Source organism: Trichechus manatus, unplaced genomic scaffold (assembly GCF_000243295.1).
Source record: "Trichechus manatus latirostris isolate Lorelei unplaced genomic scaffold, TriManLat1.0 scaffold00017, whole genome shotgun sequence".
In the NCBI taxonomy this organism is placed as follows: Eukaryota; Metazoa; Chordata; class Mammalia; order Sirenia; family Trichechidae; genus Trichechus; species Trichechus manatus.
Window position 1 is genome coordinate 23,439,219 of NW_004443953.1, and position 27,792 is coordinate 23,467,010.

The following is a 27,792-nucleotide window of genomic DNA, read 5'->3' on the forward strand; positions in this document are numbered from 1 at the left end:
ATATAATTCTGGGTGTGATGTGAACTGAAAAGAAATAGTAGTAAGTATCTTTCAAATTGTTATCAGTGTCCTTCACTCCTAATACTGCATTGCCATCGAGTTGATTCCGACTCACTGTAACCCAATAGGACAGAGTTGAATTGCCCCATAGGGTTTTCAAGGAGTGGCCGGTGGATTCGAACTGCCAACCTTTTGGTTAGCAACTGTTATCACTTAATCACTATGCCACCAGGGCTCCTTTCCAGCCCTGATGTGTTGTAATTCTATAGAAATGATCATCATGTCTCTAGTCTCAAACAGGATTTTATGCTATAATAACAGACAAAAGACAATCCAAGTACAATTTTTTAATAAAGATAATTACAAAAGATGGAAAAAATCAGCTCAGAAAGGCCAATTACTTCTTTAATAGATCAGTTTTTGACCTAATAACTCACATCAATTTTAAATACTATCACATAAAGCATGGTGGAGAAAAAAAAATTGCTTCATAATTAGAAAAACTCACAATAAAACTTACCAAGAAAAACAAAAATGAAAAAAGCCTTTTTGAAAATAAATACAGTCCATGCCAAAGTAGTATAAAATGAAGCCAGAAGTCTCCTTCAAAAAGAAAACATTTTTCTTCCCAATATTTTCTCATTTTTTTTATGGTTTCCTGAAATTTGTGAGACTCAAATTCAAGGGTTGCTGAGCTGTTCCGATTTGGCTCTGTTAAAAGAGGCAATGTGAAATATTAAAAATGGCACAATCTCAGTTTAAATGCACTGACCTATTGATCAAGTCCTGTAGGCTTATGCCAAGAAAAGCGTAAGCTGATAATGTCTTTAAGTGTTTTTGGAGCACTGAATGCCTTAAATCTTTTTCTAGTGGTTTCCCAATCTATTCCAAGATAACTTGCAAAGGCTAGCACAGAATTATGTGTGGCCAAGCATTTACATGCTTTCTGACAGTAAAAATCCATGTTTTTACTTAAAAATTGTGTTAACTTACTCCTGTGTTGTTTTTCTTTTAATAATTTTACTTTTGTTATTGCTGTTGAGAATATACACAGAACATACACAAATTCAACACTTTCTACAATTCAGTGACACTGATCACATTCTTTGAGTCGTGCAACCGTTCTCACCCTCATTTTCCGAGTTGTTCCTCCCCCATTAACATAAACTCACTGCCTCTAAGTTTACCTAATCTTTCGGGTTGCTGCTGTCAATTTAATCCCATATAGATAGATCTTAAAAGGGCACAATGCTCAAGGCAGACATTCTTTACTAAGCTAAACTGTGGTTTGGTTTTAAGAAGACATCAAGGGATATTTCTGGTTTAAGGTTTAAAGATTATCTCAGGGCAATAGTTTCAGGGGTTCATCCAGCCTCCACAGATCCAGAAAGTCTGGATTCCATGAGAATTTAAAATTCTGTTTCCTTTGATCAGGATTCTTCTATTAGCATCTTTGAGCAAAATATTCAGTAATGGTAGCCAAGCACCATCCAGTTCTTCTGGTCTCATGGCAACTGAGGCAGTTGTTCCTTGGAGAAAACTAGCTACACATTCGATTTCCTCCTCCTATTCCTGAGCCTCCTTCCTCTGTTGCTCCAGGTGAATAAAGACCAACTGTTGTGCCTTGGATGGCTGCCTGCAAGCTTTTAAGACCCCAGGAACTATGTAATGAACTAGGAGGTAGAACAGAAGCACTAAACTCAATATTAGGTCAATTATCTAGGATATCCCATGAAACCATGACCCTAAACATCCAAACTAAGGACCAAATCCCGCAAGGTGTCTGGTTATACATAAGTAGCTTCAGCACCAGATCATTTTTTTTTTCTATTGTTGTAAATACATCACACAACTTCTTCCAATTCAACTTTGTACAAATGTTCAACTTACTGACATCAATTACAATAATCAGCTGTGCAGCCCTACACTTAATGAGACTTTCCATTGCTGTAAAGAGAAACTCAGTACTCCATAAGCAATACCCTTCCCCCTTCCCTCCCACACCTAGTAACCACTATTAAACTTTGGTCTCCATACATTTGCCTATTGTTTCTTTTTATATAACTGAGGTCATACAATATTTGTTCTTTTGTGATCAACATATTTCACTCAATAGAACGTCTTCTAGCTCCATCCATATTGTAGCATGTATCAAGACTTCATTTTTCTTACTGGCTGAATAGTATTCCATTGTATATATGTACCACATTTTGTTTATCCTTCATCCACTGATAGGCATTTAGGTTGTTTCTATCTTTTGACTATTGTGAATAGTGCTGCAACGAACACTGGTGTACAAGTATCTGTTTCAGTCTCTGCTTTTAATTCTTTTGGGTATATACCTAGGAGTAGAAATGCTGAGTCATATGGTAGTCCTATTTTTAGTTTTCTGAGAAACCCCCACATTGTTTTCCACAATAGCTGTACCACTTTGCATTCCCACCAGCAATGGATAAGGGTTTCAATTTCTCCACATGCATTTATTATCTTTATAGTACACAAAAATTACTAGATAATATTATTTACCCTTTGGTATCTGTTTTTTCACCGCTACTGTCCTTGGATTTATCTTCTTCTTTAACATCTAAAAACAAAAATTGGAATAAAACCTTATTTTGAAATATAAAACACATAAAAAAACTTTACTTTTATAACATAAAAGTTGTCGCATACAATCTTACCAACTATGAATTCAATAATGAAACGTCTATGTTAGGTGCAATGCTATATGACAGAGGTTCAAGCTGTTATAGCAACATCGTCCCTGCTCTTTTGGAACTTCTGGTTCTTTGGGATTATAGCATCAGCTGGGACGTGCTATGAAGCTGAGTGCAGTCATGAACACAGTGCTGTGGGAGGTTGGGAAAGTACCATGGAAAAGTTAACATTTGAGAGGGGTCCTGAAGCATGAATACATTTTGAGTGGGGAAAAAAGGAGAAGTATCTCAAACAGAGGGAAAACTAAGAAGAAACTGACAGGTGAGAAGGAAGAAGGCCCATGTAGCTGGAGTATTATAAGAAAAGGGGAACGTTAAGATGAGACCAGAGACACAATAAGACAAATCCTATTGCTTGTATCTTTATTTAACTTTCAGTATATAACTAAACACTGAAACTTTACAATTTTAATAAAATAACAGTACTACCATAAACTTCAAGATCACTAAAAAAATTTATTCTAAATGTGCCAAATTTTCTTTAAATAAGCAAATGGACCAAAGTTAAGAGGCAATGACCTAATAATATAGAGTGCAACATCAACATGGTTAAGTATTCTACACAGACATTTCAGGGATTGGTCTGACCTATAATAAACGAACATGTTAACAGTCTGGATTATATGATATTATTTCAACTTTTTGCTTAATTTTGGCTGAGTACATTTAATAACCTAAGTACCAAAATGGGATGGGGGGGGTAAGAAGAATAAAGGCATGGCCCCAACTCTAGGTCTTGGCCTATAAATTTTTATAAAAAGGTTTCTATGGTAGTACTTCTTTTTATCTGTAGGCTAGGGGATTTTAACAATTACAAGGCCCTATGAGCTAACTAAAAGGTCAGCAGTCCGAATCCACCAGGCACTCCTTGGAAACCCTATGCGGCAGTTCTACTCTGTCCTATGAGGCTGCTATGAATTGTAATCGACTCAATGGCAATGGGTTTGGTTTTTTTAACGAGCTCCAGCACCAAACAAAGGAGTTAAATAAAAAAAAAAAAAAAAAAAAATAGACTCAGAATGCTTTTCCACAGTTTCAAGGCTATGCAGAAAGCTCTTTAAAAAAAAAAAAAAAAAAAAACCATCTATAAAAATCAGCCAACAAAAGCACTGAGAGCTAAATACTGGGAGATTGTTCCACCTCTGAGCCATTAACCTAGATTAAAGAGTACTCTCATTTTTTAGCTGAAATATCAATGAAAGACAAGCAACCCACCTGGAAGGAAAAGCACAGAAAAGAATTTTAAAAATTAGAAGAAATATCAAAAAAGGACAGACAAGAAGACATACTGAGAGTGAGAGAAAAGAAAAATACTATAAAAATCCTACACTAAAAAGCTAAGTCCTCCTTTACCTCAATCGTATCTGGGAGGTAGGGGGAATTTTTGGATGCCAATCAGTACATTAGAGCAAACTGTGAAGCCATGATTGTTAATAAAATGGGAATTTAAGTATAAAATGGTAGGGAACTGTAGCCAATAGAGGAGTGAATCTACGAGTAAAAGAACAGAACCAGATGCAACAGATATGCTATAAATTCCTCTCTAGTAAAACAGGAAAAAGAACAAGAGAGCCAGCTGACTCACACAACTTTAACATGATAGATAAAAAGGATGTTGGACCAGTTTTTCCACGTGCTATCGGTCAAACTCCACAGGTCAAATACAACTTGGACTCATCACCATTACTTGCATATAGGTATGAGGTATACATCAGGAAATGCACTAAGTGCTAAGAATAAAGACATTTCAGATACTGTGTTCCCTAACTGTGAGGAGCTAGCGTAGCAGGGAGATATAAAAAATCCTACAATGAAGTGCTGTAACAGGATATGTTAAAATGACAGAAGTATGTGTAATGTGCTCTGGGAACTCAGATAAGAGATAACAAACAGGTTCTTAGCCTGATATGTCTATTTTCTCATTAGACAAGATGACACAGCATTTTTAAGGTAAGGCATCAGAAAGTAGTATCTCTCCCCTAGCCCAGTTCCCAAATCCCTTTCTATCTTTCCCCAAGATTTTCCCCAGATTACTTTCTTCAAATAATTTCTGAACCAAGTCTATTATCTGACCTTTTTTAAAAAACGGTGAAACTGGTCTAAGGATAATGTAAGTCTTGTTTTTTGTTTTATTCCAATTAATAAAGTTTAAGGTGTTAAGAATTAACTTAGAATTTCAGATCTGCTCACAGACTACAAATGGATCTACAACCACTTTGACTTCTTTCTTATCCGATCTTATCACAGCACAATGCTATTTTATGCCTATGTCATCAAGAGAAAGGTTTCTTATATTATAAAGGCAAATGTAATAACACTTAAAAATCTCTAAATAAAAAATATTTAAGAGCTAAGCACCAATTAAAATAAAAAATAAGTCATCTACCGAGCACACCTACCCTTCTTGTACTTGTGTAACTGACTTCAGGATGTCATAAAAACTGCAATGTAGCTCATTAAAAAAAACTTACAATTAAAACACATTGACCAAAAAAGAAGTCTGACCTGCTTTTTTATCCTCTGTTTCCTTCTTGTCTTCTTCGATTCTAGCTTTCTTTGCTCCTTTCTTATGATCAGCCACATTTCTACGACCTCCTTCTCCTTCATCCTCAGAATCTGAGAATTCTTCATCACAGGCTATCCGCTTATCTGATGCTCGAACTGATAAATAAAGATTTTAATACATTTTGACAAGAACAGTCATAGCTTTTACAATTGTTACAGCACACTCATGTACAAATGTGCCAACCGGCCGACACATTTAAAAGTATAGGATAACAGATGCTTAATAATTTTAAGATCTGAACTGAATGTATAGTCTGTTCAGTACTAAAAACTTAGCTTTGATCTAGGAAGAAACAGTTCAAAGAAACATGAAACACATTTGGGGATCTCATTAAAAAAACAAAAACAAAACTCTGGAGAGAAAAATTTGTATTCTTCTAATAAGGGGTGGGAATAATGTCTTTACCTAAAAAGTAACCTTTCATTTCAGTGCTGAGAGAGGAAGAAGACCCCTCAAAAAAAAAAACCAAACAAACAAAAAAAGCTACTAATACCAAATTACGTTAGAAACATTCTATATCACTATAACACACCAATACGCTACAAACCTAGCAACTACATTAAGTGGAACACAAGGCTGTAGAATTAAACAGAAGGTGCTTAATGCTATTCAAGTCATCCTACTTTGGATAAATGGGATGTTTTCAATTTATTCCCAAATATATACAAGTGGTTCATTTGTGGAAACATACTTCCAAATATATATGTAGATTCATATAAACTGTAATTGTTGACACTCAAATCAGGCTTTGAGATAAAGAAGCTAATGTACATCTGATTAAAAGTGGGAAAAGTTACAATAACAGTGAGCTCATGAAATGTAACCTATAGTGAAGTTCTTAGGCTACTAAAACCTTCAACTTTTAGTGTTGCTTTAATAAAGCAGAAAAATGTAGCACAACACACATCAAGGCTTTATCTTACTAGAAATTCTCTTATCTGGATCTTCTCCATCTTCATCTCCACTATCTTCATGAACAGCATCTTCTGGAATAGCTTGCATTTGGACACCCGGTGCATGAGGTAACATGCGCAAATTTTCAAATAAACGCTGTCTAAATTACACGTGAAAAGTTATTAGACAAAATTTATTTTCTTTGACATTCCTCTTCTATGCAGGAGGAAACATCAAGCAAGAAATTCATCTTTTATCCAGCTAAAACTATGAATTAAAGTAACACTAACATTTACTGAGCACTGATACATTACACATATTAACTCATTTGATGCTCAAAACTTTCAAGTACTATTATTACCCCCCACTTCAATAATGAGGAAACTTAAGCACAAAGACAAATTAACTTGTCAAATGTCATACAGCTAGTCTGTAGTAGAGAGGACACAAACCCAAGTAACTAGGTGTGGGTACTATGTCTCTCCAAACACTGCTCATGGAGATAAGGCCTTATTTATCAAAATGTTTCAGAAAATGAAAATAAATTTCCCTTTCGTCTAAATTGAAGTATAAAATTTATAGTCTCTCTTGCAAATTTGAAACCCATTTCAAATAATAATAGAAACATTTGATCTATGAAGCCCATACATTTCCATTAATTTAAAGCTAAAATAATCTACTGTATCTAGCCTTCTAAACCCGCCTACATGAAATGAAATGTTTATCAAAACAATTCAATGATTTCTTACTTTATTTTTTCCATATATTCTGGAGTGTTCTGGTTTGTCATGTTTGATGGGCTAATATGCAGTTTGAAGTCCGGTCCAAAATACTCAAAGTAATCATTATATGGCAACTCTATTAAAAACAATGAAATACAAGTTACATATTAAAAGCTCAGTTTTTACACAAATCCATGAACAAACCACAGTTTCAGGTTATGAAATATTTCCAAAGAAAAACTTTAATAGTGAACACCAAGTGATTCACTGAACAAATGCTCTTATTTACTGGCTTTGGAATTCTAAGCTCCATCCATTTCTATATATTGATAGTTCATAAAGATATCATAATAAGAACACTTACCATTAGGAATCTCACAATCAAGGGCAACCGCAGTCTCATAAGTCCAACATCGAGCAACGTTACGGATTGTGTATCCACCTCCTCCAAGCATCAGTAATGGTAAATTGAAAGTTTTTACAACTTCTACACATTTAGCATGACCTAACACAAAGAAGATTTAGGTAACAACAAATCTGCATACTGTAATCGTTATTAAAAATCAGTTTTAATAAGATAAAAATGCAAACAAAATGCTACTCAACCCAAATAATTTTTCTATTTTTAAAGCAAATATATGCTAAAATTAAACACTTTTTACACAACGATGTAGTTTATAACTGGCAAGTGTGTTTGATAGAAAAGTCAAATAGACAACTAAATTAAGATTAAAATATAAATACGAACTGTTATTTTTATTAACACAGGAAGATGTTCATGAAGCATTAAGTGGGAAATAAATCAGGTTACAATGAAACATTATGCACAGTCTAAACTGATTTTTTGTTCTCATTTTCTATTATAAAAAAATTATGAAAGACCATACAACAAAACTTTAACAGGGGGGTATCTTTAGGCAGTGATATTCTGGATACTTTTCTTAATAGCTAAGATTTCTAAAAACAGTATCTATTACTACTAAAAAACTTCAAAATTCTTGTACATGTAAAAATTTAAATATAAAATCAAACCTAACATAAAAACAATTATTCCCTCTGGATAAATGTCATAGTTCAAAATCAATTAAGTTACCAGTAATTTCTTCAAATATTATCATTCAGGTACATAACTCAATCTTTAAAAAAGAAAAAAAAATCCTTCAATTATAGAAGAAATCCCTGTTTGTGGAAGAATATTTGGAAAAACTAAAGTACAAAGAAAAAAAACAGCCACCAAAAACTCCATCATCCAAAGATAGTTTTTTATATCCCCTCCCAACTCCTTCTATGCGTTCATTTCATAATGCTCAATTATCTGTTCTCTTCATGTAAGTGTATATGGTGAGCATTTTCATTAAGTATTCTTCAAAAAGAGTTTACATGGCTGTATTATATGATTTAGAAACCAATTCTCATTACAGCTGCTACTACTAGACAAAACAATTTTTTTAAAAATATTTTATTGTTGTTGAGAATACACACAGCAAAACATATACCAATTCAACTGTTTCTGCATGTACAATTCAGTAACACTGGTTACATTCTTCGAGTTATCTAACAATTTCCACTCTCCCTTTTTAAGTTGTTCCTTCCCCATTAACATAAACGTACTGCCTCGTTAGGTTCCTATCTAATCTTTTGAGTTGCTACCGTCAATTTGATCCCATACAGGCAGATCTTAAAAGAGTATAATACTCAAGGCAGACATTCTTTACCAGTTAAGATGAACTATTGTTTGGTTTTAAGAATTCAGGGAATATTTTTGGTTTAAAGTTTAAAGATTATCTCAGGGCAACAGTTTCCAGGGTTCATCAGCTTCCACAGCTCCATAAAGTCTGGATTCAAAAATGGTTTGTTAAAACAGACAAAACTGATCCATGAATTACATATGGATTAAAAAAATTTTTTAGATATTTTTGTAAAGAAAAAAAAAACAAGTAACAAAAAATTAAGTTACAGACTTCCAAGTAAAGATAGCTGGCTAAAGAAAAACATTTACTTTTCCTTTACCCCGAGAAACCTCACAAAAATGACAGTAAAAGGATTTTTTTAAAGGCAAAATCCATGAAAGCAAAGAATGGAAGAGAACAGTAGAACAACAAAATGACTGAAGGTGGAAAGTATATGTACAAGAGAGAAATCTGAATCAAAGCTGGCAGTGGACAAAGAACAGAATCAAGTTTAATATTTATAAACACAGATCTCCTACAATTTGGTGGCATTAAGTATCCCTGAAATGAGGCTGAAGGTAGAGCTAAAATTAAAAAGTGTGGTAACCTCTTCCTGTAAGCCGCCTGAGGTGATCTCACAAAATGGTTCGCTACTCACTTGACCCAGAAAACCCCACAAAATCATGCAAATCAAGAGGTTCAAATCTTCCAGTCCATTTTAAGAACACCCGTGAAACTGCCCAGGACATCAAGGGTATGCATATCTGAAAAGCCACCAAGTATCTGAAAGATGTCACTTTGCAGAAGCAATGTGTCCCATTCCAACGTTACAATGGTGGAGTTGGTAGGTGTGCCCAGGCCAAACAGTGGGGTTGGACACAGGGTCGGTGGCCCAAAAAGAGTGCTGAATTTTTGCTCCACATGCTTAAAAATGCAGACAGTAATGCTGAACTAAAGGGTTTAGATGTAGATTCTCTGGTCATTGAGCACATCCAAGTGAACAAAGCCCCCAAGATGCGCCACCGCACTTACAGAGCTCATGGTCGAATTAACCCATACATGAGTTCCCCTTGCCACACTGAGATGATCCTTACTGAAAAGGAACAAACTGTTCCTAAACCAGAAGAAGAGGCTGCACAGAAGAAAAAGATATCCCAGAAGAAACTGAAGAAACAAAAACTTATGGCTTGGGAGTAAATTCAGCTTAATAAAATGCAAATAAAAGTAAAAGAAGAAAAAAAAAGAAGTGTGGTAAGTAGGAGCTAGATACCCAGATCCCCTTCCCACATCTACACAACAGAAAGATTATCTCTTTTCTGCTCTCACAAAAGACTCAAGATTATCCTCTGCAGAGAGTGAAACAAGAGGGTTTCTGGACTGAGACCCCAGGCACAATTGAAGGCAGGGGTTCTACATTGAAAACACCACCTCCACTTAAGCCTAGAATTCTAGAACAGCTAGACAGCCTTAAAGCAGGAGAATGAAAACCTATTTTGGGGAAACTGGACCAGTTTAAGGAGAAAGACCTAAAGACACTGACATGGGGTGGCTCCCCATGAAATGGCCCTTCCAGATCATCCTAGAGCAGTGGTTCTCATCTGAGGACAATTCTACCTCCCAGAGGACACTTGACATTTTTGGTTGTCACAAGTGAAGGACAGGGGAGGACTGGCATCTAGTCGACAGAGACCAGGGATGCTGCTATATATCCTACAATACACAGGACAGCCTCCACAACAAAGAATTAACTGGTCCAAAATGTCATCAGTGCCAAGACTGAAAAATCCTGTTTTAGGTTCAAGTCCACAATTGACATACTGCATACATGGGCTCGGAGTTTTCAATGACAATCACGGATCACCAAAATTCTAAAGGCTCTGATATAAATGATACAGAGGAAAATAAACAGAAAAAGGAACTTGGAAAAAACACTCTATGCAAGGAAAAGAAAATTAAAAAAGCAACCATCAGGCATATTCTCAGAGGAATAAGAAAAGATTATCACTGAAACAACAATAGGATGTTATAAAAAGAAACATTCAGAGAATACTTGGAAGTTAAAAATATGGGAAAGGAAAGACAATGGAAGGGCTAGAAGATAAATTTAAGAAATCCCTGCGTATAGAAAAAAAGAAGAAAAAACAGGAGACAGAAAATAGGATTCCAAAAAGAATCAAAGAACCAGACCAAAAGACCTAAAAACCTGACAACAGTTAAAAAAAATAAATAAGAGGGAGGAAATCAATAAGATAGTTCAAGAAATTTTCCCAGAACTAAATGAAAGAGGACATGAGTTTCCTGAATGAACAAATATGGAGCGCCAAATACAGTGGATAAAAATAAACCCACATAAAAGCACATCATCATGAAATTTTAGAATACTAAGATCAAAAAAGAAGATTCCACAAAGTTCCAGAGAAACAAAACAGGGGTCAGGAATCAGAAGGCTATTGACTTCTCAAGCAAGAGAACAATGGAGGAATGCCTTCAAAATTCTGAATTTCAAAGAAAATTATTTCAAACTTAGAAAACTATACCTAGTCAGAGAATTAGTCAAATATAAGAGTAGAATAAAAGCTTTTTCAGACATGCAAGGCTTCAAATTTACTTGCCATAATGATGCTCCAAAGTTTGGCTCTGGCCTTCAAATAGGCCAAAAAAAACCCTGAATGGCTGAATGACTATCTTCAACATTTCTGGCATTACGATCATGGAGATTACTATTGTATCTTTGTATCTCGTTAATAACACTACTGGTAACATGAGCAAGGCATATCATTTGTATTTTTAATATCTAACCATTCACTTTCAAATACAGGTAAACATTCTAAAGGTAATTTGGAATTGTAAATAATACTTATATGTTTTATACAACTGAAATTTTATCAGCCAGTTGAAATACAAACGTTGACTTAATATTTTAAGTGTAAAATACTGCAGTTTATGATATGAAAGCTGCTATTTTTAAGTACAAAAATATTAAGGGCTTTCAAAGAGTCAAACAGGAAAACAGGCTGACAGCACATTTTAAGAGATTAGAGCATTTTAGGAAGAGCATATCGATTTTGAGCTAACAGATGGTTATCAACATACTAAGATGAACAATATGAAGTTGCCACAGATTGAACATTTTTGATTTACCAAAAAAGGGGGGGGTAATTTCATATGGTTCAACCTAATATAAAGCAGAGTAACACATTATATAATTCTAATACTGTCTGGTATAGTAGCAATCACAACATTAAATAATATAGCCTTTAAAATATGCATTTAGTTATTTAATTCCACTTAGGCCAACAGTTGTTCTGGACAAAATTTTATTTGAGAATTCTTCATATCTTATAAAAAAGAATTAAAAGTAGAATATTAACTCGCTACCTCAAAAGTTCACAAGGGAAAAAAAAAGTCAAAATAATGCATAACATCTTTGATAAGTCATTTCTCAGTATACACATACAATTTTTAAACACTTATTCAATAAAATTTCCGATTTATTCACACACCCTAGAAGTTCATTCCATAACGGTGAAATTTTGTTTTGGCCTAGTCTACAATCATATGTTCTGGGAATTCCAGAACACTTAATTGTGCTCATGAGGAACCTATACATAGACCAAGAGGCAGTCGTTCGAACAGAACAAGGGGATACTGTGTGGTTTAAAGTCAGGAAAGGTGCGCATCAGGGCTGTATCCTTTCACCATACTTATTCAATCTGTATGCTGAGCAAATAATCCGAGAAGCTGGACTACATGTAAGAAGCTGGACTATGTGAAGAAGAACAGGGCATCAGGATTGGAGGAAGAGTCCTGATCAACCTGCATTATGCAGGGACACAACCTTGTTTGCTTAAAGTGAAGAGGACTTAAAGCACTTACTGATGAAGATCAAAGACCACAGCCTTCAGTATAGATTACATCTCAACATAAAACAAAAATCCTCACAACTGGACCAATAAGCAACATCATGATAAACGGAGAAAAGACTGAAGGTGTCAAGGATTTTATTTTACTTGGATCCACAATCAACACCCATGGAAGCAGCAGTCAAGAAATCAAACGATGCATTGCACTGGGCAAATCTGCTGCAAAAGACCTCTTCTGAAGTGTTAAAAAACAAAGATGTCACTTTAAGGACTAAGGTGCACCTGACCCAAGCCATGGTGTTTTCAATCGCCTCATATGCATGGGAAAGCTGGACAATGAATAAAGAAGACTGAAGAAGAACTGACACCTTTGAAGTATGATGTTGGCGAACAATACTGAATATACCACGGACTGCCAAAAGAACAAACAAATCTGTCTTGGAAAAAGTACAGCCACAATGCTCTTTAGAAGCAAGGATGGCAAGACTATGTCTCACATACTTTGGACGTGTTATCAGTCCCTGGAGAAGGACATCATGCTTGGTAATGTAGAGGGTCAGCGAAACAGACGAAGACCCTCAATGAGATGGACTGACAGTGGCTGCAACAATGGGCTCAAGCACAAAAATGATTGTGAGCATAGCGCAGGATGGGGCAGTGTTTCGTTTTGTTGTACATAGGGTCACTATGAATTGGAACTGAGTCAATGGCACCTAACAACAATTATCACATGATTTCAACACTTGATCAAAATTCAGTGCACTCCTATCTCCACTTTTTTTCAAAAAGCTTCTTGAGAATGTGTTCCACAAAAATGAGAGAAAAAATCAATCAAGGGGATCCAACACAACAGAGAAGCAAAGTAAAGCTCTATGTTCTGCCAGGTTTATAGAAAATACTCAGTTCAAACAGGAGCAAGTCATAAGGCTGACTTTCAAGAAGGTAAAACTGACAAGAATACTGGATGTATCTGAACATATGAAGATATTCAGACAACTGAAATTTAGTAATGAGTAAAGAGAACGCTAAGCAAATGAAATTATTAAATAAGAAAAACAAGCCAAGCAGGAAAGAAAAGTTGGATAAGCTAAAAAATACTTTAATGACAATGCTGCTGTAAAGACAGCACAACCACAATTCTCATACAAATGTATTGTGAAAATGGAGATATGGGAAGGGTGTGTGTGTTGGGCATAAAGTGGAGAGTTAAAATCCTCATTATCCATAATGGGAACTGAATAGATAATGTAAAAATTAAAAGTCCAATTAAGTAACAAAATATGCGTATTATCTGGAGAAAGATAAACACCAAAAAGAATTAACCAAAAGAGTTGAAAATATAAAACTGTTCATTATACAGGTACATATAAATTTAACAAAATAAAAAATATCCAATTTACTGAATCAAGATTAACTGTAGTTGTAAAAATCAATTTCAAATAATTCCACTTTAAACAACAGACAAAAACCCACGAAAAATACAAAGCATATGCCTCAGTGTTAAAATAGCAGCCAAAAAATTATAACGAGAACATTTATGCGAAGTTCTTGGAAAGAAAAAACCTAGGAATCAAAAAAAAAACACAAACCTGTTGCCACTGAAGCGATTTCAACTCATGGTAACCCCATGTGTTGCAGAGCAGAACTGTGCTCCATTGGGTTTTCATGGCTGTGACCATTCAGAAGCAGATCACCAAGGCTGTCTTCCACAGCACCTCTGCGTGGGTTTGAACCACCAATCTTTCAGAAAGTAGACAAGTGCTTAATTGTTTGCACCACCCAGGGACTCATTCACCCTTTAAACTGCTTACCTTTGACTGTTAGATTGAAGCAACCAAGTCTATCACCAGATAATGAGTCTGCACCACACTGTAATACCACAGCACTAGGTTGATACATCTCCATCACTTTTGAGATAATCTGTGTAGAAGATAACAAATGTTAATATCTCTGATAACATTTTAAAATTCCATTTCAATTTTGAAAATACTACTACTTACCGGCTTAAATATCTGCCCATATGACTCATCATCTATACCATCTCTCATTGGAAAATTAACAGCATAGTATTTGCCTTTTCCTGCACCAATGTCCTAAAAGACAGTTAAACAGATCTTAGAGAATATGTTACAATAAAAAGTTTGACATATTTATTAAAATAGGTAGCAAGTCCCTATTCTGAATTTATCTTATATATTGAGAAAGAAACTTAGAAAGGAAATAATACAGAATAAAGAAGTACATGTTTCAATATTTATGGATTGCTTATAAAACCTAAAAGAACCCTTTCCAATTACTCTGTAACAATTATTTTTTGGAAAAAAGAAATTTAACACAGTTAAAGGCAATATGAAGTTACACATAATACTGTATGAGCCTGGCTTGATGTTAGCTTGAATCCATTTTTTAAAATGTACAGTTTACCTTCAACATTAATTATGATCCAATGTCTAATGAAAAAGCAAGTGGAACTGCATACCTCTCTCCTGCAAATTTTTCTTAAAGAGATCTAAATTTTTTTTATTGCTAAATATAAACTACTATATAAATGTGGATAAACTAAAAAGTATCATGAATCCCTAGACTCTTTTACAAAAAACACAGATGGCATATACTCTGACCCTAAGATTTTAGAAAGTGTTGACCAGAAAACTGGTCACACTTCTCACTCTAGCTAACAGCTGACAACTCAAAGTTGCTCCCCTGTTGGACCAGCTTTATCCTTTCTATTCCTTATTCTGCAACTGCTACTGCATCATACTTCTATTTCTTTCTTCTACCTAATTAAAGCAAGTGGAGGTTTAAAAATGATCTCAGCTGTGAACTGCCTGCTTTTCTGCTTTAAAATGAATTGTGAGGTAGAAAAAGGAATGTTTTTTGCTATAAATTTAATAACAATCCAAGACACACACGAGTTTCAGAGAATCCAAATGCAGTTATACATAATGTAATGACTGATTTTAGTTTCCTCACAAAATCTTAGGGACATATTAATAATATCCAAAGCAAAGAAATTATTTTTAGAATGGCATTTTATACAGCGATTATAAACTCTTATGTGAGCAAATTAGATGTTGAAAGTCATTCTCAAATCTTTTTAAAGCACTCATTCTGGTATTTTCCAACTACTTCAAACAGCCACGAGAATTGTGAGCAATAATTGAGAAGAAACCATAGTGACATCCATCTACTGTTTGAAATTAAAACAAAGGCCTCCATTTGTCACTTCTGAGATTAATTAGGTTTATATTGTAAAGACTATTTTGTTCCTTAAGCTTAAAGCCAGGTGGGTTTTGTTCGATCTCTACTGGGATATAACAGTTGTAGAGAAATGTACATTCTATTGGTTTCTAGCAGTCACTGAACTTTAGTGTGCAGAATCATCCAGACTTTCTGGATTTGAAGAATATGCACTTCCAGCAAGTTCCAGGCGATGCTCATACAGCTAATTCAGGGACTATACTTTGAGAACAACTGATCTGTAAGATAAGAGCAAGAGGGCAAGAAAGATGTAGAAGGAGCTAACTGGCAAGGAACTGAAACTATAAATCTACAATTTTAAGTCAAACAATTTAAACTCCACGAATAAACTATACATTTGACCTCCTATCCATTTGTAAGGAAAAGGTTTTATCCATCCTAACTCTTGGTTTACTGAAAGAGTACCATCTTGTGGTCAAATATAGAAAAACCACATGTGAAAAATAAGGCAACTTTTTAATAAACTTTTCGTTCTTAAACAACTATAACAACATACTGTAGCTTTGAAAAGTAACAAAATAACCTTAATAAAATAACTTAGAACTAATGTTGAGAAATCTCCCATATAATCTAGGCCAAACTAAAAAAAAGCTGCTTAAACTTCTGAATAAACTTCAACATGCATAGTTTGGTTCAAAAAAACTCTATGGAAGCAAAATAACCTCAGGTTTGTAGAAACAGGATTTGACCGGTAGTTTTCACATTTATAAACTGTAAGAGCTCCAAATGGAAAAAGAGAATAGAACTAAATGCACTTAATGTAACATAAAGGCAAGACTGAGCTTTGGTATTCCTTCTCTCCTCAACTTGTACACACTATAAATTTCAGATATATAAGGGAAAAAAAGACTAAAACTAGACCTATTAATTCAAGATCAACCATAAAGTAGAGAAGAAGAATCTGATAAAGACCCAGTCGATTATTTTATTCTACCAATCTTTACAATCAGCAACATATGCTACTTTAAGTATATTTTGAAGATTCAAACTGAACATGAAGAAAAGTGCTTCATACTTCGTAGATATTCAAAAATATTTATTCAAACAAAACAGGTGAGCAAAAGAACAGCTCAAGTTCTCATTAATTTTTGCTTACAGTCAACAAAACTGAATTCTAACAGATGTTATAGTTCATATACAATGATTCCGTTCTGCATACAAGCTTCAAATTAATGATGAGAAAGATATTAGTTCAATATATATTTAAGTATAGGATTACTAACCTCCTAGATTAGTATTATTCAGAGTTTAGTCTTACCCTCAAGTCTCCAGTGCCAGGAAAGTATTCCCCATATTTATGGAATGATACAGTCATTACACGATCTGTTGTATAAAAAGCTTCTTCAACACCATCACCATGATGGATATCAATATCAATATATAAGACTCTCTGATGATACCTGAAAATAAAGTCATAGAAAGTTTTTTTTTTTTTTGAAGCTTATAAGGTGGGAAGAATCACCACGTACTCAGAAAAGTACTCTTTTGAGCTCTTGCATTCCAGAATGGTTAATCCTCTTTTTACTTCCAGCCTAAGGAACCATTCAGCTACATATGAATCTTAGACCTTTAAATACCCTCTTTGGGCCCAATGTAGGTGAGAGAATATTATTTACTTTCTCTGTGAAATTTGTCCTATTTGACTTGCTTTAATATTAACACATTTCTGTATATTAATGACTGAAGATTACATCGTACTAAACATTATTACTTCAATTAAAACTCTCTAGTTATTTTTTAGTATTATAAAACAGGGGTTGACAAACTTCTGTCCACAGAACAAATTTGGTAAGCTGTCTTTCTGTACAGCTCATAATAGCTCACAAGCTAATAATAATGGTTAATAAACAGAATCAAAATGAGAGTATTTTGTGGCATGTGACAATTACATGAAATAAAAATGTGTCCATCGTTTCGTGGTATTTGCATCACTTCACAAATAGCAATGAAGTAGTTATAATTTGAATGCATTTTAAGAACCACGTGTATCACAGTACTGTAACATTTTATTTTATTATCACTGCATATCCATAATGTCAAAACAAGAAAAGTGGACTCTGAATGTCATCCTTTAAGGTACAGTCATTTTTCATGAGTTGAAACTGTAACAAATCTGAACTGCCAAACTAATACTTTTTTAAAAGGTATTTAAGAGGAATTTTTAAGAAGTCCTGGTAGTGTAGTTGTTAACATGCTTGGCTGTTAACTCAAAGGTGGAAGCTGGAATCCACCAGCTGCTCCAAGGGAGAAAGATGTGGCAGTCTGCTTCTGTAAAGATTTACAGCCTTGGAAACCCTATGGGGCAGTTCTACTCTGTCCTATAAGGTTGCTACGAGTTGGAATCGACTCATTGGCAATGGGTTTAAGGGGAATTTTAGACATTTATATACATTTCTCACTCTTGATAATCCAATAATTGGGCAAAATTTCTGTATTTCTACGTTGGCTTATAATGAATTCACAGAAAGTGCACAATTAACTATTAAAAAAAAGCACACATAGGTTTTTATTAAAACATTTTGTCATAGGGAGAGTAGAAAGTATCAATACAAATTAACTTACTTTAGCAATTCAAGGATGGCAAGCACAATATCATTAACATAACAGAATCCTGATGCTTCTGACTTCTTAGCATGATGTAATCCTCCAGCCCAGTTAACAGCCATATCAGTTTGTTGTCGGTTTAACTTCACAGCCCCAGCTAAAGAAAGAGAAACAAGTCAAGGTACGCTTTTAAAATGCTTAAGATAAAAATTTAGTATAACTAGACAAAAGTTCTATAGAAAAGAGTATGCCATGTGTAAGCAAAAGAGTTTAAAATTCACTGTTTTTAGATCTTAAGACGGTCATAATAAAAGGTAAGGATCATTGTCTAGGTCACTAATAGAAAGCAGTTTTTCCTTAGATAAATATTTTCCCATAGCTGTGGCCCACTCCTCTAAAAAAAATAAATTATTAAATAAGGGTATTCACGGAAAAATAAATGGTAATAATGGCAACTGGAAGGGCAGGGGAGGGGAGAAGTCTCTAAGTGAAAATACAAGATACTAAAAGGTTAAAAAAAATCGTTTGCATCATTATGATCACAAAACATGGAGGTTTTAAAGACAACTGTACTCTGGTATAAACACACTGATTCCTTTTTGTTAACAAAATCCACCACCATTAAAAATTCTGGTTTAAACAAAAAAAACAAAAATACATACCGAGTTTAAATCAACTTGTAAATCTGATCGCATCAGGACACTTACCAACTGAGCCACCAGTTGAGAGCTGACAAAACTCGAAGAGTCCATCAAACACTGGGCAATCCTCTCCAACATTAACTATGGAAAACAGATTTCATTAATTTCAACTCATTCTGTAATTTAACAAAAGCTGTTTCTTACAAAAACTATTTCCTACAAATACTTTGAGTTTGATGCAATCATCAAAACATAAACTTTATAGTAGTAATTTGAAGTTTGCAATTAAAATATAATTTATTATTTTATCCAAGATAATTAAAGTATTACCTGTGAAACACCACCTCTAAATTCTTACCAGGACTAATTTGTGGAATAATTCTGCTGTATTAACAAGAAATCAATAATCATCAAAACATAAAAGGTATCTGCTTTTAATTAAAACATGGACTTAATTTTATAAGTATTTTCTCCTCAAATATACACAATTAATCAAGTTTCTAAAATATATACAGATACATGCCACAGCACGACATATTCAGTTCAACGAAGTTGCTTAATATGGAAAGAATGAAGGGAACGTAGGTGTTTATAACCCATTATCAGTCTCCTCTCACCCTCCAAATGATAAGAAGCAGAGTCATTGTTTTATATAGCTTTGCACACTCTTAATTTTCAAGCATTTAGCACTACACAAAGTAATAAATAAATCTTAGCTTCTTACTGATCAGATATGATGATAATACAACTCAGTATTATGTCAAGTTTTCAGTCCTGTTAATTCATTTGCTCTAGGACTACCCATGACTCTTTAATCTAACCCTGACACTACATCAAAAAAAAAAAAAGGGATAAATAGTATCTCTTCTATCTATATTACAGCATTTTACTGAATCAAATGAAACAATCTATGGTGGGACTATATTATAAAAAGCTATGAATATGCGAAACGTCTGGCAACTATACTTTAGTATTACTGAAACTGTTCTTTTTTTTCGGGAAATCATCACTGAAGTTTATCAACAAAAACACTGATGAGAATGAGCTCCAGTATAAACCTTTAAAAATCACTTGTAGATCCTTTTAGGATGACATTTGGTATTCCACCTTCAAGCTAATTTGTTACCTCTCTATAGTAAAATAGTATCTGTAATCTCATCAAAGAGAACACTAAGTAAAAAAGAATCAAAAGCTTCATTAATATCACAACAAAGGGGAAAAACAGATTATATGTATTACAGTTAGATTAAATGAGGCACACTAATAGAAGACAAGTGGTATATATCAAGCTAAGGCCAATCAAAGAAAAAAATTTTTTTTTTTCAAAGCAGGGTAATGAGGTCTCCCCTACCAATAACGACTATCCAGAAGTTAACATGGGACCAAAATAAAGAATAGAAGAACATCCGAACAGTTCTTTGGCAGACCAATAAGCTTCGGGTAGGATTTTTAGCTTTTAAGGTAGCTTTAATATTATTACACTGACTTATCCAATCAATAAATAATTAGAATAATACTTCAGATCAACAAGAAAAATGCCCAGATTTCGATAACTCTTAAGTTTCTAAAAATACTCATTTATATTTATCAATACTAACGTTATACTTAAAATATACAAACATACATCTCTGCATCTGTTTACTATACTCAGACATGTTATCTGGTCTTATTGAACGCAGAAATTTGATGTACTCATCACTGTGGTATTTTGTCATTTCTTCAGCAGTGGCCTTATGGGGTCTCTGTGAAGAAAAATAAATGTCAAAATTGTGAAATTACAATTTGTTATATCAGAATTATCCGACACAAAATACATAATTTGCCCTAGCAGTCCTCTTAAAAAACCTAAGTCCTCCTGAACAAAACAGTTACGTTTCCAAATTAATCTAAATTTATACATGTGAATTTTAAAAAACAGTAATCAATTCCAAAGCTAATTTCAAACACCTTTAAAGCATTAGCCAGGCCTAATACCAACTATCAATTAATCACTACTTATATTTTAGTGGAAATAGGTCAATCCTTATAAAGTCAAATCCATGCTCATAAATTTTACTTTCTCTCATTTTCCATTACACACTTTCTGCTCTATATCCAGTGATTTCATCCCTGGCCTCCCAGGATGAGGTTCATTTTCAATTCTAAGTCTTTGTTCACAGTCTTCCTTTTTTTTTCCTTTGCCTATCCTAATCATCCTTATTTTTAAGAGCTTAATTTTATTCCCCACAGATTAATAGTCTTATCCATTTCCCGCTCTTTTCTAAACGTCTGTATCTGAAAGAATGTAGGACACATACATTACCTAACATTGTTAACTGCTTCAAGTCTTTCTTTTCCACCCAATTAGACAGGAAGTGTTGTCTCTTATATTTTACATATACTCCATCCTTATCTCCAAGAACATTTAAGGCAGCTGTTGTATCTTACATGTTACTTGTATCCTGCGTGGCCCCTAACAATATTCCAGACACATTGTATGCCCGATAAATATCTGTAGAATTAATTCCCTGAGTAACTCTTTTGTAGCTGTTTCAGGTCAACTCTTATCAGCAGTGTAGGCAAATCAACAAGTATTGTGACAGATATTGTGACAGCTAAACCGATTTGTTTTCCAGAAATGTGAAAACCTGGGATTAGGGAACTCTTTTGAAAATGGTTCAGGAAGGGGGAAAAAGAGGCTACAACTCTCACACTCAGTTTTCTCCAATGAATAAAACAAAAAGAGGAATTTTTTTCTAGACCTTTTTTATCTGTTAAATTATTACTATCCCAAGAGCAACTACTAAACAAACCAACAAAGTTTCAATAGTTTAAAAAAAAAATCAGGGCTGAATATAAATTATGAAAAGGCATACTTACATATATTTCCATTTTTCTATATAAGCCATAATTTAGGAGCAAGTTATGGGTCATGCGGATTCTATGAGGTTTCATAGGATGACCTTGTCCATAATAGTAATTTCCAATATCACCTAAAATAGGAAAGAAACAAGCTAAACAATACAGACAACGGAATCTTCATGAATTATCTGTGACTTTATGTACATTCATCATGAAAAGGCATTTACCACTTATCCACAGATTTTAGATTTATTTTGCAACCTTCAAACATCAGAAAATGAGAAGTCCCTATGCATACTTTTGCATACTGATAATTCTATTATTACACTGTATGTTTATTTGTAGACTAAGGAAAATAAGTTTTTCTTATTTCTAATTCCTCCAATTTTCTTATTTTAGAAAGAGCCCAAATAAAATACTCTTTATTCACTAACAAAAATAGTTTTTGTTATTTAAAGTGATGCTTGCTTTTAGTATTCTCTGGTAAATTCAAATGCTTAAGGTAACTTCTCTGAGTTTTACTGGTATGGCATAAATTTTCACCAGCAAACACTGCTCCTTCAATGACTTAGCAGCATCTTGAAATCCTTTATAGCTGACATTATGGGGGTTAAAATGTTCATATCATGGTCTATGAGGGAAGTCTTTGGGAACTTAAACAAGACATATGCACGACATTTTCTAGTTAAGTATACAGTTTCATTCTTCATTAAATTGTTATAATTCCTAATTTTTACATCTTATATCCCAATGTCTTAAAACTTATCCGTAAGACTTATTTTAAAAGAAGCAAATAATATCAACATTAATGATTTTCATTCACCAAATTTCAATTTTCCAGATTTCAAAATTTCAAAACACTTAATTGTGCTCATGAGGAACCTGTATGTAGACCAAGAGGCAGTCATTTGAACAGAACAAGGGAATACTGCGTGGTTTAAAGTCAAGGAAGGTATGTGTCCGGGTTGTATCCTTTCACCATACTTGTTCTATCTGTATGCTAAGCAAATAATCTGAGAAGCTGGACTATACACAGATGAATGGGGCATCAGGATCGGAGAAGGCTCATTAATAACCCACATTATGCAGATGACACAACCTTGCTTACTGAAAGTGAAGAGGTCTTGAAGCACTTACTGATGAAGATCAAAGACCATAGCCTTCAGTACGGACTACACCTCAACATAAAGAAAACAAAAATCCTCACAAGTAGACCAATAAGCAACATCATGATAAACAGAGAAGACTGAAGTTGTCAAGGATTTCATTCTACTTGGATCCACAATCAACACCCATAGAAGCAGCAGTCAAGAAATCAAATGATGCATTTCATCAGGCAAATCTGCTGCAAAAGACCTCTTTAAAGTGTTAAAAAGCAAAGATGTCACTTTAAGGACTAACATGTGCCTTATCCAAGCCATGGTGTTTTCCATCGTCTCATATGCACGTTAAAGCTGTTAAGACCAAAGAGAATTGATGCCTTTGAGCTGTGGTGTTGGCAAAGAATACTGAATATACCATGTACTACCAGAAGAACAAATAAATCTCTCTTGGAAGAAGTACAGCCAGAATGCTCATTAGAAGCAAGGATGGTGAGACTTCCTCTCATACACTTTGGACATGTTATTAGGAGGGACCAATCCCTGGAGAAGGACATCATGCTTGGTAAAGTAGAAGGTCAATGAAAAAGAGGAAGACTCTCAATGAGATGGATTAACATAGTGGCTGCAACAATTGGCTCAAGCATAACAATGATTTTGAGAATGGCACAAGACCGGGTAGAGTTTTGTTCTGTTGTACATAGAGTCGCTATGAGTTGGAACCAACTAGACAGCACCTAACAACAAATAACAATAAATTTCAATAAAATCAGTATTTTTAAGTAAAGTTCTAAAACGAAAAGTGGTAATAAACAAGTATCTTAACTGTATACAATTTTTCTAATGTAATGGCACTGCACACTTTACAACAGCCCTAATTAAGTCGGAGCCCTCGTGGCACAGTGGTTAAGGTCTCAGCTGCTAACCAAAAGGTTGGCAGTTTGAATCCACCAGCTGCTCCTGAGAAACCCTATGGGGCAGTTCTACTCTGTTCTATAGGGTGGCTGAGTTGGAATTGACCGACAACAACAGGTCTGGTTTTTATTAAGTTATAAATTACTTTTAGTACTGACTCTAGTCTTTGAATAAGCATTCTAAAATTTTGTTAGGAAAGCCAAGCTGATATTAATGAAACCCTCTAAAAACCTAAAACTAAGGCCATATTTTCCAACTACCAATTCTTTTTCTTTGTTTCCAACTTCTGCATTCCAATCACCAGTAATTACCAATGTATCTTGATTGCATGTTTGATCAATCTCAGACTGCAGAAGTTGGTAAAAATCTTCAATTTCTTCATCTTTGGCATTAGCGGTTGGTACATAAACTTAAATAATAGCCGTATTAACCGGTTTTCCTTGTAGGCATATGGATGCTATCTCCTATCAGTGGCAGCGTTGTACTTCAGGATAGGTTTTGAAATGTTCTTTCTGACAGTGAATGAGACACCTGTTCCTCTTCAATTTGTAGACCATATGACAGTCCAATTCAAAATGGCCAATAGGAGCCCATTTCAGCTCACTAACACCTAGACTATTTATCTTCAAGCATTCCATTTCATTTTAAAAGAGGCACTATTTTAAATACTTTACATATATTATCTTTTAACCTTCCCAGCAACCCTGTGTCCGTTAAGGTTGTGTGTCAACTTGGCTAGACCATGATTCTCAGTGGTTTGGCAGTTATGATGCAGTTTGGCAGCTATGCAATGATGTAATCACCTCCACAATGAGAGCTGATATAATGCAATCACTTTCATGGTGAGATCTGCTATTAGCAGCCAATCAGCTGAAAGGGAGTTTCCTTGGAGGTGTGGCCTGCATCCATCATACATGGTCTTTCTGGCAAAGCTCACTGGCTTTTGCTCGCTGTAGATCCTGCATCTGGCTCATCATCTGACCCCCGGTTCTTGGGACCTGATCTAGCAGCTTACCTGCCAATCTTGGGATTTGTCAGCCTCCGCAGCCTGTGAGCCAGAGAGGACTGCTATCTGACTTGCTGATCTCGGGTCTCTCAGCCTTGCAGCTAAGTGAGTCAGGAGATGTCTCCAGCCTGAACCACAGACTTGGGACTTTCCAGCCTCTCCAACCACATGAGCCATTTCCTCGATATAAACCTCTCTGTGTATGTAAATGTATATATATGTGTCTATATGTATACATACATATATACATACAGACACATATACATACATACACATATACAAGCTTCACTGGTTTTGCTTCTCTAGAGAACTCGGCTTAAGACTAACCCTATGATACAGATTATTATTATTATTATTCCTATTTTATAGCTGAAGAAAATAAAACACAAATAAGTCAGATAATTTCACCAAAGTCATACGGCTAGCAAGTGGAGGAGATGGATTTAAACCCAGACAAGGCAACTCACATTCAATGCTTTTAAGTAGTAGCTACTGGGAGAGGAATGGTACTTATATTCACGACAGAGAAAAGGGGGTGGGGAGGTCTGACAACAAACGGGCATAATATGGAATATATTTTTTTTTTAATAAAGGCTTAAGGTGTTATTAAAGGAGAAAAAAAAAATACAGAAACTACCCACCTATGCCTCCAAAATAATTTACCTTTTTACTAACAGGGTCCTCAAATTTCATATGAATGTATGTTTAACGTTCGACTAGCTTCTCTGCCACTATGTTGGGGCCCCAGTCCCTGCCTAAGGGACACGTGTGCAAGGGCAACCAAGCTAAATAAACATAGTTGACATTCCAAATGTAAGGGGATTATAAGAGAACCATCTCCAACTTTTTTTCTGCTTAATCCCATGTCTCAAAAAATGTTTTGTAATCATACAATTTTTAATAAAGATAAAATGTCTTTTCTTAGTTTTAAGAATCTTACAGGTTTTATTCATCTCATGTAAATGGTCAGTAATGAAATTTGAGCATTTTTAAATGTTATCCTCATTTTCATAAAAATACTTACTTTACCAATGAATAAGACATCCAGAAAAATCCGTTCAAGGTGGTTCCTTGGATGAACACAACAAACTTTGTCAATATGAAGAAATTATTACAAAGAATTAGTAATCAGCAAAACTTTACAGACTGCTCACTCTTCAAGAAGCTAGCACAATGGAAGTGGCTACTAAGGTACATAATCTCTTATCCAAAACCCTTGCAACTAGATGTGTTTCAAATTTTTGACTTTTTCAGATTTTATACAGGTCCCCTAGCAGTATTTAACAACATTGACTGCCTTGAAACATTCTGAATCTTGGCTTCCATAATACTAAACAAATAAACAAACCAAAAAAAACCAGTTGTCATGGAGTCAACTCTGACTCACAGTGACTCCATGTGTGTCACAGCAGAAATGTCCTCTGTAAAACTGAATGGCTGATTTTTCCGAAGTAGACCACCAGGCCTTTCTTCTGAGCCACCTCTGGGTGGACTTGAACCTCTAATGATTAGCAGCCAAGCACAATAACCACTGACAACACCCAGCGACTCCAAATTACTACACTCCAGGATTTTATTCCTACCCCCTGGCCACTCCTCCTCCAACCTTTATTTAAACATTAGGGTTTTTTCGAGTTCGTTTATTTATTTAACAATTGAACATGTGCCAGGCACATTTTTAGGTTTTTGGGTACCTCAGTGAACAACATTTCTGTCCTAAATCCTTTTCTCTCAGGAATGAGTCCCAGGCTCTTTGGTCTATCTATAACATCTCCTTTTCTCAGTCTCAATACTTACCAGCTACGCAAGGTGATGAATCCCAAATTTCTATGTCTAGCCTCTCCTCCATGGACTCCAGACTCTGAGAGTCAACTTGTTTATTGATATTTTCATTTCTTCTTAAATAATTATTTCAAGTATGTTTAAAACAGAGCTCTTGATTAGTCTTTCCAAGCTCAGTCAGTGTTTATCATCACTCATCTAATTGCTTATTCCAAATGTAAGGGGATTCCAGAAACTCAGGAGTTATCACCATCATCCCTCAGCTCCAACTCCACTTCCAACCCAGCAACACCACCTATCGGTTTTACTCCCAAAAGCTCTCTTAAATCTGTCCATTTCTATTAGCTCCAACCATTACATTTTATATGGATCAATCCTTTCCTGCATCTAGTCTTATACCCCACCACTCCCTCATGTCGTTGTTGTTGTGTGCCAATTCTGACTCATAGCAACCGGATCAAGTAGAACTGCCCCATAATGTTTCTAAGGCTGTAATCTTTACAGAAGCAGACTGTCACAACTTTCTCCCATGGAGTGGCTGGTGGGTTTGAATTGTCGACCTTTCAGTTATCTGCTGAGCCTGCTTAACCACTGTGCCACCAGGGCTCCTTCCATTACTTCCTACCAATCCTTTTTCCACTCATGAGACTGCTCTGTACTTAAAACCCTTCAATCTCTTTTTTCTCTCTGAATTTAATGCAAAATCTCTTACCACAAAGTCTTGCGTGATCAGGCCCTTGACTATATAGTTTAGCAACCCCTTGTCCCTCCATGCCTTTCTGTGGGCCTTTCTGTTAAGTGCTGCTAACTGAAAGGTCAGTGCTTTGAACCCACCAGCTGCTCCTCAAGCGAAAGATGTGGCAATCTGCTTTCAGAAGTAAAGCTTAAAGCCTTGGAAACACTATAGGGCACTTCTACTCTGTCCTATAGGGTTGCTATGAGTTGGAATCAACTCGATGGCAACGGGTTTTTGGTTTTCTGTTAAGCGCACTGAGTTCTTTCCAGCTACCTAGCCTTGCAACGTCTTATGCTGAGAATGCTTTAATTTTTTAAAAAAATTTTTTTGTGTTTTAGATGGAAGTTTACACTGCAAATCAGTTTTTCATTCAAAAATTTATGAATTGTTTTGTGACACTGGTTGCAATCCCTGCAATGTGTCAGCATTTTCCCCCTTCCCCTTTCTACCCTGGGTTCTCCATGTCCATTTATCCCATTTTCCTGTCCCTTCCTGCATTCTCGTCTTTACTTTTGGGCAGGTGTTGTCCATGTG

General features: G+C 35.0%; 1 protein-coding gene and 1 pseudogene across 3 annotated transcripts in view; one reads left to right on the forward strand and one right to left on the reverse strand.

The window, feature by feature from the left end:
• Positions 1–333: 333 nt before the first annotated feature.
• The window catches only part of HDAC2 (histone deacetylase 2), a 32,783-nt gene continuing 5,324 nt past the window's right edge, over positions 334–27,792 (reverse strand). Inside the window, exons 4-17 of one of the 3 annotated variants that reach the window (XM_023727693.1) lie at positions 25,765–25,810; positions 21,738–21,850; positions 20,503–20,620; positions 18,945–19,019; positions 18,256–18,394; positions 16,952–17,093; positions 14,433–14,525; positions 14,244–14,352; positions 7,264–7,404; positions 6,927–7,035; positions 6,207–6,337; positions 5,223–5,378; positions 2,527–2,584; positions 334–711 (exon numbers count right to left, since the gene is read on the reverse strand). In XM_023727693.1, the coding sequence (XP_023583461.1) occupies positions 681–711; positions 2,527–2,584; positions 5,223–5,378; positions 6,207–6,337; positions 6,927–7,035; positions 7,264–7,404; positions 14,244–14,352; positions 14,433–14,525; positions 16,952–17,093; positions 18,256–18,394; positions 18,945–19,019; positions 20,503–20,620; positions 21,738–21,812 (1,377 nt within the window). In that variant the 5' untranslated portion in view covers positions 21,813–21,850; positions 25,765–25,810 and the 3' untranslated portion in view covers positions 334–680. Of the gene's footprint in view, positions 712–2,526; positions 2,585–5,222; positions 5,379–6,206; positions 6,338–6,926; positions 7,036–7,263; positions 7,405–14,243; positions 14,353–14,432; positions 14,526–16,951; positions 17,094–18,255; positions 18,395–18,944; positions 19,020–20,502; positions 20,621–21,737; positions 21,851–25,764; positions 25,830–27,792 lie in introns of all 3 variants that reach the window. The other 2 variants (XM_023727692.1, XM_004372480.3) reach the window with 2 other exon arrangements.
• LOC105756058 (60S ribosomal protein L17 pseudogene) lies at positions 8,885–9,790 on the forward strand (annotated as a pseudogene).